The 12,268-nt window shown below is 43.1% G+C and overlaps 1 protein-coding gene across 3 annotated transcripts in view; it reads right to left on the bottom strand.

The window, feature by feature from the left end:
* Positions 1–1,389: 1,389 nt before the first annotated feature.
* Positions 1,390–12,268, bottom strand: part of ANO4 (anoctamin 4) — a 324,825-nt gene continuing 313,946 nt past the window's right edge. For all 3 annotated transcript variants that reach the window (XM_075934238.2, XM_075934244.2, XM_075934250.2), the window contains 3 exons: positions 9,506–9,611; positions 7,353–7,548; positions 1,390–2,068 (listed from right to left, as the gene is read on the bottom strand). In XM_075934238.2, coding sequence (XP_075790353.2) covers positions 7,357–7,548; positions 9,506–9,611 — 298 coding nt within the window. In that variant the 3' untranslated portion in view covers positions 1,390–2,068; positions 7,353–7,356. The remainder of the gene's footprint in view (positions 2,069–7,352; positions 7,549–9,505; positions 9,612–12,268) is intronic.

Genomic DNA, 12,268 nt, shown 5'->3' with positions numbered 1-12,268 from the left:
TGCGGTTCGATGCCTTGATCTCACAGCACTGCTGTTCCCCCTTGTCTTTTTAGTTGTGTGGTAAAGTGTGCATGGAATATGACAGAATAATAATTCCTCTGCATTAACCCAGACCATTCTTGAGCAATGTACACGTAAGCCTGCTGTCGTCTGTCCTTGTCACCAAACTGCTGTCCATGTCTATGTTAACATATATATTACACTAACCTTGCATTTTATGTGGCAGGATGGCTAATTTATGTGAGCAGGAGGCATTTACTCATTTCGGTTCTTATGTAACTAGTTTGGGAGAGTCCATCTAGGGAGACAAATTAGTAAGGTTAGGCTAGCTATTGGAGGCTAGGGTGTGGAAGTGCTATTACATTATCTCCCCCAATTTGTCTGGGTGGGAGAACAGGGATTGTTATTTAAACCAGAGCAGGCTGAGAAACCCACTAGAGGAGAGGATGGGTGGGCTGGTAGAGAGTCTGTGTCTCTGAGGTGACTGTTAGTATTCTGCTTTGATGCCTTGGCTGTATTTGCTTATAGGCAAACACTCTTGGGACTTTGCAGAGGATGGTGGGGGTCACTGAGTTACTGGGTTCCTTACTAGTTAGATTCAAGGTGTTGCTTCTGATCAATGTAGTGATTCCTGATCCCCTTGCTTTTTTTTGTCTGATTGTTTTAATTACCTGGTCCATCAAATACATTTGTGACTCAGACTAATTTTTTTCTCCAGAATCTTGTCTTGTTCGCTCTTAAGGGTATCCACAGCCAGGGAATTTTGCCTGAAAAATCCCCACTTTTATCTGTTCTGATTTGGGATCAAGGTGCTGAATGCCCTCAACATCTATGAAATCCATGGGAATTGAGTATGCTCAATGCTTTCCAGAGGCCAACCAGCACTTCATGGGATAAGAGTCCTTCTATACAAATGACTGGGGAGAATTTAATTGATCAGCATAAATAAATACGCAGTGGACTTAGAGGCTACGTCTAGACTGCATCCCTCTGCCGACAGAGGGATGCAAGTCAAGCACTTCGGAAGTGCAAATGAGCCCGGGATTTAAATATCCCAGGCTTCATTTGCATACTTATGTTTGGACGCTGTGCTAATCACGCACCCTTTCAAAAGTGAAAGTAAAGTGTAGCCGCAGCTCTGCTGAAAGCGGGGAGCTTTTTTGGCAGATCCTGTACTCATTTTTTGTATGCAAATGAAGCCCGGGATATTTAAATCCCAGGCTCATTTGCACTTCCAAAGTGCTTGATTTGCATCCCTCTGTCAGCAGAGGGATGCAGTCTAGACACAGCCAGAGAGAAAGCATTAAGACAAATTCTTGGTAATTTTGCATTTGTATTTTGTCTCAGGTTTGTCATCCTGTTTAAAATTAGATAAGCACAAAAGCTCAACGGCAAAGATTTCATATGCATAATTTATTTTAAAGTTATTGCATCACATTATACAAGCGTTAAACATGGCTTTATGTTGATGATGTTTTTATAGGTGCGAAAATTTGACATTCTTCTCCATCGGGCTGGTTGGTTTTGTTGTTGCTATTTACAAATAAACAATCTATATACTTTATATATATTATATATATATGGTATATAACATAAGTCCCCTCACAAAGATCTGAAATTAAAAAAAGAACTCATTTGTAAACAGGATTGTAGTTGTATTATTTGGTTTCTTGAAAATTGATGGTATTGTAATACTGGGCATTTTTTTTGTTAGAGCATTTTGTTTTAAATTTATATTTATTATTCTAAGTTGTGTAAAACGCACATGGGACAGAATGCAAAAAACGTACCAAACAGGTTGAAAAAACAGTCCCAGTATACAATTTTTCCTTGGTTTTAAAAATTTGAGAACAACTGCCCATGAAATACATGCTAGCTCTGTTGCAAGTGGTCTATGGATGTCAGTCATATGCTGGATTGCAAAATGATTTCACAGTAAATCCTTTGACGTGCTGTCCTGCTTGTTATGTAAAATGTCTGTGGCATGCATTGAGGTTGCATTTTTCATTCTCTTCAAGGTAGTGCTCTTGTTGAGCTGGGATAAGTAAACAGAACACAGGTCCATCATCTGGAGCCATAAACAAAAACAATAGCAGATCAGAATCACAGTTCAGGTGTGCATTTGCTGCCTAGAAAACTGGACAATTCAGTTTGTCATTAGAATGCTACAATGTTCATTATACCTTTTTCTTTTGAATTAACCTCCTCCACATGAGTGAATGTTTATTTTTATTTTTTGCTTGTTTGAAGCGTTGTATAACAATGAATGACAAAGGGAAACTCTGTTGTGCAGAATGGCAGAGTTCAATCCTATGAGGTGCTGAGTGGACAAATTAATGAAATTGGAGGCAGTTCAGCAATTTTCTGGAAGGTCTCAGGATCTTGCAGGATCAGGTTCAAGGTGAGCCAACTTTGACAACTTCCAATGCTAGCTCATGGTTTCTTTTTCAGCAGACCCAAAGCACTTCTTAGCAATTTAAAGTAATGAAAAAATCAACAAAACGTAGCAGTGTTGAAAACTGGTCTCAAAAGCAATCAGCAGCAGATTGTATCTTTGCTTCCCTTTATTTGTTTTGTCATGTTAAACTGTTGTGGGTTTGCTGTAGTGAAAATCAGATTGTTATACAGCTCAGTTCACAGTTAGGAATGTCTCAACTCTAAATGATCAGAGCAAGCAATAGCTCATTTCAGGAGGTCTGCAAAGCTTAAAACAGACAGGTAAGAGGTCATCTGTGAATTTAAAATAGCTTATGCAGATTGTGCAAACAAATTAATCACCATCTATTTAATCTACTTGCTTATATAAATTTGGCCTTGTGACTGACCCGGCGGGGTCCGCACTGGCCTCGGAGGGAGGGTTACCCCCCCCCCGGACGCGGAAAAGGGCAACGCGGCTGGAAGCGGCGGGGCCGATCCTGACCGGCCGGAGCAAGAGCATGGGGGAGCCCGGACAAGTCCGCGGCGGGGGAGGCAGGGCCTGACCGGCTCACGGGGAAGCGCCGCGGCAGGGGAGGGTGACCCGCGTTAGGGGCGGAGCCCCGGGCACACGCCAGGGAGAGCTGGGAGGAGAACCCGGGGGGGGCGGAGCTAACCCCCCTGACGTCACTCCCCGGGTGCCCTGAAAAATGACCGGACACCAGCAGGGAGGAGGCGGAGAGGTGGCCACACTGGCTTCCAGGGGCACGAAGCCTCCCGCCCCCCAGGCGAAGGAGAGAGACGGCTCCAGTGGACTCTGGATCATGGTCGGACGGACCCGGCGGCTCTGGCGGGGTGAGTGACACAGCGGGCATCCCGCTCGGAAGGCCTGAAGGCGGGGAGTGGAAGGAGCCCGGGGCAGGGCCCTTCTGGAGTCTGTGGGCAAGCGAGTTTAGGGCCACTGCCCCGTCTGCCGTGGAGGGTGGCTCGTTGACACCATACTCCACTTAGGGCCCCGGGCTGGGACCCGGAGGAGGAGGTGGTCCCGGGTCCCTCACTCCCCTCCCCCGCACAAAGCATCCCAAATGACCTAACCCCCCCCCCCCCCCGCGACAAGGGCAGTGTGAGGACAAGGGTCACATCCCAGCCCTACGGACGCACAACCGCCACAGGCCTTAACATGCTTTGCACATGTTTTAATGTCTTCAGATGCAGTGATTTCCATTGCTGTGTAAGTCACATAGTCTGTGAAATGGAGAGTGGGATATATGCAGCCATTCACCATGTGTGTATTTTCTGGCACCTTATATTGCATAAAGAAAGTCACTTACTCGCACAAGAATGGAGTTCTTCAGGATATGTGATCTCTATCTTTAATTCACTTGAGATGTGCATGTGTTCCATGTGCCTGCAAGGTTCATGCTAGCAGTGACCATTAGTCTGCACCTAGTACCCTTCTCTTCCTCATGCTCTAGACCAGTGGTCCCCAACCTTTCTGGGTGGCGGGTGCCACGCGGGGCTGCCAGGCCGCCTGGGGGTGGGGCCACGTATGTGCCACGCTCCCGGAGGCATCACTAGATGGGCGTACATAAATGCCGTGGTGGGCGCCATGGATTCCTTTTAATTAGGAATAACCCTACAATAAGGCTTTTCAGCAAAGGGAAAGGAGGGCAGGTAGTGGAATACAGACAGGGACCACATATTGTAAAGAAAGCCAGTTATCGAAGTGACCTTGCTTCTCTGAGGCTATGTCTACACTGCAGAGTTTTTTTTCAGAAAAATGGCCATTTTTCCAACAAAAGTCACTTATGTCCACACTGCAATCACATTCTTTTGAGAAAAAAAAAAAAATCAAAAGAACAGAGTTTTTCTGATGTTGGTAAACCTCTTTCTATGAGAAAGAAGTCTTTTTCCAAAAGAGCTCTTTCAGAAAAAGACACGTGTGGACGGGGAAGAGGGAGTTCTTTCGAAAGAAGAGGAAAGAGGAAAAAGCACAAGTGCCCTTGTGGCCATTTCGTCCATAGTAATCAGGATGCAGTTTCCTGTTCTCTCTGGTGACGTTGTTTCAGAGAGGAGACAGCTAAATGGATGATCTGGTTTAGATTAAATTCCAAGATTATTTTTAGGATGAATTTGCAGTGTAACCTCAGCAAAGCTTTGTGCTTTTGGAAGATCATATAAGGGCATGTCTATACTTACTAGGAGATGGGCACTGTGGCAATCAATCCCTTGGTGGGAGGTGTCAATTTATCAGGTCTAATAAAGACCTGCTTAATCAACCACCAATCAGTCCTCATCAACTGTGATACTGCATTGGAATGAGAAGTGTAAGGGACTCTGCAGTGGAGACCCCGTGGTAATTCAACCTAAGGTATGTTGACCCATGGCCTGTTCTGTAGAGAGGAAAATTCCATACTGATGGGTGGGTGAGAGAAGATCTCTGTGAGGTCCCATGGTGAACTTCCTTTCCCTGAACTCCCATGCACAGGTGAGGGTGGCCAAGCCCATGACTATTAAAGTGCCAGAGAAGTAACATGTCTGTGCAGCCATCTTCACCGACTTGGTTAATTGTTTCATAGAAAATATTTTAAAGTGTTAATGTAGTGAAACTATTAACTCAAGAGTGTTAAATCAAATTGTTTGACTCATATTCCTATTTTGTTTCTAAGGGAATCCCACCAGGTCTATGTTCACTCTGATCTCTGTGTCCATTTGTATTCAGATAGAGCTGATTTCTGAGTGCCCTGTATCGTGTTTATGTGGATGGTACCACTTTATATTCTTCAGGCATTTCAGTGTTATTACTGAGTGAGACCTAGCAGACTTAACATCTAGCCAACATGCATCATTGTATCTGACACTCTGATTCCCAAGATTTCATCTAATTTGGGTGAGTGACTTCTGAAATGTTTAAAAACAGAAAGCTGAACACTTTGCAAAAGAATTTAGACCTAAATTGTTTATCCCTGAGTCCTTTTAGTCATATCAGTTTTTGGCCAATGTTAATAATAACCAATTCTTTTTCCATTACTTGTCCAGAATCATCACCTTATTAGTCTGTGTGTGGGATTTAACGTAATTTAATATTTTAATGTACCTTTTAAACCACTTAGCACATTTCTGGAGGGATGGCTGCATGAGTAAAGAACAAGAATCAGTAAGGAATTCTTGGATGGAGGCATGCTCCCCCTCTGTTAATTGTATCCACCGGTCATTTCATCTTTTGACTACTAGCTCTTTGGGACATAGACTGTCTGTTTATGATGTGTGTGTGTACACTATCCTCTATCCCACAATGAAGGCCATCAGTATAACCAAATCCAGATTATAGTTCTCCTACAAACTTCCTGTATGTGACTTTAGGTGAGTTATTGTAATGGGGTGGCACTCACTTCTCATGGGCACCCCCTGTGGCCAAGTGCATGTGCCCTCACTCTCCTGTCTGTTCAAGGCTCTTCAACGTCTCAGCTCTCCAGTCAAGTCACACACACCCTGTGTGCAAATCAAACAAATGGCTAACAGGGGCCCATCTTGGTGCCCTCTGTAGTGTCCCTCCAAGTCTGTTCTCCACTCTGGCAGAGAGCAGTGCCTCCAACACTTCCCTGTCTGGAGACAGAATCTTCACCCTTACCTCTGGGTTTTATCTCAGAGTACCATCATAGGCCAGTCTTCAATAAGCTCACCTTAATGAGCTGTCCATGGTGCTGTTGCTCTCTCAGCCAAGCCTCTCACCCAGTCTGAATCCCTTGAGCTCCACACTGCAACTGTTGCTCTGCTTTGCAGCTCCTTTTATAGGGCCTTCCTGGTCCCTGATTGGATGCGTCTCCTGTAGCCACTCTAGCCTCCTGGGAGGACCTCTCTACTGCCTTTTTTTTTTTAAAGTGTATATGGCAGGTCCGCAAGGTAGGGGACCTTAGGGCCTGGTCTACCCCGTCACAGTCAACTAGAGTGAGGTGCTGAATGCTGGTCAACCCTATGTACTTCAATGGGAGCTGCAGCTGTTCAGCACTTCTGAAAATCAGACCACTATTCTGAATAAAGTTTTCAAGCGCACCTATTGCTAAATCCATAATTGGGCCTCTGCCTATTCTTTAGAAAAGAGGCACAATCAACTCCTCCAATGGGCTTTTCATCTTCCCACCCAGTAAAAAAGGTACAACTTTGTTTTGCAAATACACAGCAGTATTGGAAGACTCAATTCAAGAATGTTTGTGAAGCATTTTGAGATACTTGGACAGAAAATGCTACAGAAATATAAATCAATCTATCTTCATGGTGTATATGGCTGCCTATCATATAATATCTCAGTGCCTTCCACATAAAATCAATAGCAATAGTGAAACTTCTAACGGATTTCCTGGAGTCCCTGTTATTTCTCCCTTTTTAGGGTAAAATCTTTGGGTTTTTTTCATGTTATCAATTTTCTCTATTGTTTTTATAGAGTAGGTGGGGGTGTTAATGTTGTATCATTCTTGGTTTGGTGAAAATACTTTTTTTTTTTTTGACTTTGCAGTACTTCCTGAAGATGGCGAGACTCTGGATTCGCCCAGTCTCTGGAAGTATGATCCATAGCTAGACCCCCTTGACTGAGAGTGCTTGCCCCCAGCTCTCACGTGCTTTGTATCATCCCAAATAAACATAACTGTTGAGGTGGTTCATAGATCGAAACTGGGCCTTTAATGTGGCTTCAGCTTGATCTATAAATTGCTTTGAAGGTTAGGACCAAGACTTTACACTGGCCTTGGAAGCCAGTCTGGGGTCCAGTGGAGAGACTTGGGTGATGTGTGTGTTTGGAATAGAAGCATATACATGGCAAGTAATGTAGTTTTAAGTCATTCTTACTCGTTTCTGACTACTTCCAACCCTGTGTGAATACAACTGGATTATTGAATAACTAATTAGCATTAATGGCTTCCACAAAATTACTTCTCTCTCACCCAGTCATGGCCATTCATTGTGATGAGATTTTCCATTTTTCTTCCTCTCCTTCCGTTCTTTCTGCAGACGCTCCAGTTCTGCTTCGTACATCATTTCCTGAATCAAGTACTTTTCTCTCCTCATCCGATCCCTCAGATCTTTTGGAAGGTCTGGGATTAAATATGAAATCAGGTGCTTTATGCAAAAGACAAGGTGCTGTGGAAGCAAAAGGATTTAAGGTGAATGAAAAGTATTCTTCTTTCTACAGTTTCCAGCTTGATTCATTTTTCAAAGGAGAGTATAATCTCCTTGTTAACAAAAAAATATTGATCTAGACTTCAAACGTCTATAAAAACTGAAATATTAAGGAGCCACATCCTGCAGATCCTCTTCAAGCAGAACTCCTGCCAAAACCAGTGGAAGCTTATGCCTGAGAATTGCTAAATTACTGTTTGAGTTGGCTCAACTTCTCTGTAGCAAAATTCAGTATACAAATGAAGGTCCCAAACCTCCTGTGTGATCTTTTAGTTCAGACTCTGGAGTCTGTGGCCTGTACTCAGGTGGACTCTCTCTAGAACTAGGGGGCCAATGCTAGTGGATCATACTGCAGGAACTGGGACAAAGGATCTACTCCTTTTTTTATTTTGGAAAAACTCCCCATAATATCTGACCCGAGTCATTATTCATGGAAAATAATGCTGTTTTCTGATGTTCTGTATCTCTAATTTATAACTCACATTGCAATCTATCTAAAATGTCCCACTTACATATCCAGTGCTTTTATCGATCATTTTGTCCCTAATCACTTAGGCATATTAAAATATAGATTGGTGGGGACAAGGAGAGTTGTTCTACTCGCCTCTTTTTTCCATTTTATTTAATCAAAATGTTTGTTTGGAGTTTTATAAAGTCTGATGAGCAATCTGGGGAATTAGAGCATTGTTCCTTCTCAAGTAAATTATTTACTACAAATTGGAGATGAAAAAAATATTTTCTATTATAGTTTGGGCTCTTATTTTGTGGGTTCAGAATATAAGCTTTTGCATTTTTTCCTGTGAATTTTCTCTTCAGCAGCAGAAAGATGTAATATCTAAATTGATATGTATCACTATGTCTGACGGACCATGATCCTTTAGCCTTGGCACATTGCAAGATGAATAACTTTTTAAAACTTGCTAGTATCTATCTTGTATTTTGAGCTTGATCTATAAGCAAAGTAGCCACACCTTAAACTCTTCTATGTTAACTCTAGATCCAGGTGGCATGCTGTAGTTGCAGTAGTTATTTACATTGATATATATATATATCCAAACTCAATGAGAAAGTTTCCCTCAATTATTTATCTCTTAGCTAAATCTTGTATATTATTTGTTCTTTCTTTCCAGTAGCACCTACAATGTGGTAGGTGTTTTCCAAACAGAAAGAGAGGCTGGGTCCTCTGTCTCCCAGAGCTTGTTTTATGTTAGGCTCTTCCAACCCAGCAAATAATCCAAGAATTCTCATTGGATGCATCTCCACACTTTTTACTTTCCTCTCTGTCTTTTTTGCACCATTTACTTCACCCAAGTCCACAACGTAACCTTCTCACAAACACAGTAGGGAAATAAAACCTAGGTGGAGCTACTGTAAGGTAGGTGCAAAGCTGGCTGGAAAATCATATCCTGTTAGTCCAGATTATTTGGAATTTTAATCCTATCCTCCAAAGCACTTGCAGGTTCTCCCAGCTTGCACTCTTTGCAGACTTTATCTAAGTCATTGATGAAAACATTGAACAGAACCAGATCCAGAACTGATCCCTTTGGGAACTCCCCCCCCCCCCATTATGTCCTTCCAGCATCACTGTGAACCACTGATAACTACTCTCAGAGTGATTTTCCAGCTAGTTATACACCCATCTTATATTAGCTCCATCTAGGTTGTTTTTCCCTAGTTTGTTTCTGAGACGGTCATGTGAGACAGTATCAAAAGACTTACTAAAGTCAAAATATACTACATCTACCACTTCCCAACCGCAAGGCTTGTTGCCCTGTCAAAGGAAACTATGAGGCTGGTTTGACACAATTTCTTCTTGACAAATCCATGCTGTTACTTATCACCTTATTATCTTCTAGTGTTTGCAAACTGATTACTTAATTATTAATTACATCAACTAGTCCTTTATATGAAAACTCACCTCAAATACAATAATAAAAGCCAACCGTGCTGCTAAGACATGCCAGAATTGCAACGTGTAGCCATAGGGCACTGGGGAATGAGGAGGGTCTCGATAGTCTCTGTACCTGAAAACCAAATAGAATGTTGCATTTCATTAGAGATATAAACTGCTACTCTTGACAGAGGCTGTATTAGAATGCTATTCTTTAGCTATATCCTCCTTGCAACAATAGGGCTCTCAAGCAAAAAATAATACATGTTACTAAAATATTTTGATTCTGTGCTCACTTCCATCAATGTTAATCATGAATAGTGCCTCCGAAGAAGATGGGTGAAATCCTGGATGCACAGAAGTCAATGGGAGTTTTGTCACTGTTTTCAATGACAGGATAAAATCAGTAAGAGAGGAGATTCAGGTCTCTTGGTTTAAAAAACTGTCTTCAGAAGAATTAAGCTCTCAATAAAATAACATTCATATGGATTTTGGTTTTATTGTCAAAGAGGTAATTCCACAGAAACTTAATCCAGAAAAATAATATCACAGAAACCTAATGTAAAAGCAAGGGAAAATTTGCCTTATATTACACATGTTTGAAAACGGTGCGAACAATATCTGAACATAACATATTAAGTAATATACTGAAGCTTTCAGCTCTAAACTAATTTAAAAAACAAAAATAATCACAACTCACAGGAGAAAGAAGAAATAAACAAAAACATTTTTTTCTCTGACCAGTAGATCTCTCAGATTAGAGAAGGAGGTATATGCAATGGAATATAATGTGTTTTGGGACTTCAGTCAGCACTGAATTCTTCTTACATTTCAGCATCTTAAGTGAAAATTGTTTTAGCTACTACTTATCCCTTCTGCAGCCAAAACACTGGCTCCCGTGCATGAAATGTTTTACAAAAGAAGAATGTTTGAGGCTGTTTAAGGACTGTAATAGAAGCACTTGGCTGGGAACCTTAGATAGAGAGGGATCTTCTATGGAGTAATCTTGTGATTTTTATACTTGTAATAAACATGGCAGACTAGGAAAGGGGAAAGTCTGACAGATTGTTTCATGTCTCAAATGGAAGGGAAAATATGGGCTCTATATTGGTGAAGATAAATTATTAACAGATCTTGTCTGCATAAACTGTCTGCTTGAAAACTAAAGGACTCCTACACATGACACAATTTACATGTGGAATACATTCCTGTAATGTCTTTGCAGATAAATTATTAAACTAATTTTATTTCCTATCAATATGTGGCTTTAAAGTGCAATGGAAAATACCAAGAAATATCAGTAGAATTCAGGTTGATTAAATATCTTGTAAACAGATTAAAAGAAAGCTAGTCACTCTCTCTCCATTCTCCAGGTAGGGGCATATATGTTTAATAAGTAATGATACTAGCCAAGGAACACAGCTGTAGCTCAGAAGTGGAAGAAGAATCAAAGCGCTAAATCCTGCTTTAGTTGAAGTCAATTAAGGCCAATTAGACACTCTGTAACAAATGCCAGAGACTGAGAAAGAGGTTTAAGACTATCTTCTTTTTAGTGGTATTGGTGAAAGTTTTGTTTAATTGTTGGTCTAAATTGATAGAGTTTCACTCCTTCTCCCTTTTCTTCATGATAGACCAAGTCTTTTCTTGGAAAAAGGGCCTTTGTTACAAGTAAGAGTGAGTTTATTTTTGGATGATGGAGATGAATTTATTATTAATACTGTGGCAGAGCCCATGGCTGTGTCTACACTGGCAAGATTTTGCACAAAAGCGGCCTGTCTACACTGGCTGTGAGTATTTGCGCAAGAACACTGACGTTGTAATGTACGAAATCAGTGCTTCTTGCGCAAATACTCTGATGCTCCTGCTCAGGAATAAGCACTCATGCGCAAGTGTTCTTGCGCAAGAGGCCAGTGTAGACAGGCAGCCAAGACATTTTGCGCAAAAGCAGTCTAAACGGAAAAAAGCCCTAGTGGCCGCTTGGATGCTCCATACCTGCAGGCAACTCCTGGACTTCTTGGTAACCTGAGACCCCTTAAAGGCAGACGCAGCCTGCAGAAGTCACGAGGCAGAAGCCTTTCTGATGCCTCTGCTGAGAGCTATGCCACACGACTCCTGCCATCCCCAAAAGCCACCAGAGCAGGATGGCAGGTCCAGGGGGGAACAGCCACCCACACCCCCAGCGCAGGAGGCCCCAAGGGGCTGAAAATGGAGGGCCCCATCCTGGTCCCTGGGGGAGCTGGAGGCCCTCCTGGACCTCTGGGAGGAACAGGAAGCCCTCCACGACAGCCGCTCCCATCGCCGCAATGCGGATATCTTCAACCGCATGGCCCAGGTGCTCTCCCACCAGGGACATCCAGCCCGGACCCTCGAGCAAGTCCAGGCTAAGGTGAAAGAGCTGCGCCTGGGCTATGTCTGGGCCAGCGAGGGCCAGGAGCAGATACCCGCCCCCACTACTAGCGGCTCAACTGCATCCTAGGCCAGGCACCACCCCAGGGACCGTCCATCCCTGTGGACACCTGGAGGCACCTCCCCATCACCAGGACCAGCGAGGTGGGGGAGGAAGAAAAGACTGCCAGCGGGTCGGAGGACGAGGCCAGCACTGTGACCCTCCATGCAGAGGCCCCCTCCGGCAGCCCTGATGTCTCCCGTGTGTCCTTGGTGGCCGGGGAAGGATCCACCGGTGAGTGTTGCACTTTGCACTCACAAGGGTGGGGGGGAGCCAGGTGCCCAGAGGGGGGAGGAGGAGAGCGTGTCACTCAGGCCGCATGAGCTGCACTGTGTAGCATTAGC

Source organism: Pelodiscus sinensis, chromosome 1 (assembly GCF_052426305.1).
Source record: "Pelodiscus sinensis isolate ZL-2025 chromosome 1, ASM5242630v1, whole genome shotgun sequence".
Lineage (NCBI taxonomy): Eukaryota > Metazoa > Chordata > Testudines > Trionychidae > Pelodiscus > Pelodiscus sinensis.
Note: the sequence above shows the minus strand (reverse complement) of the source record. Positions and strands in the feature narration are given on the sequence as shown.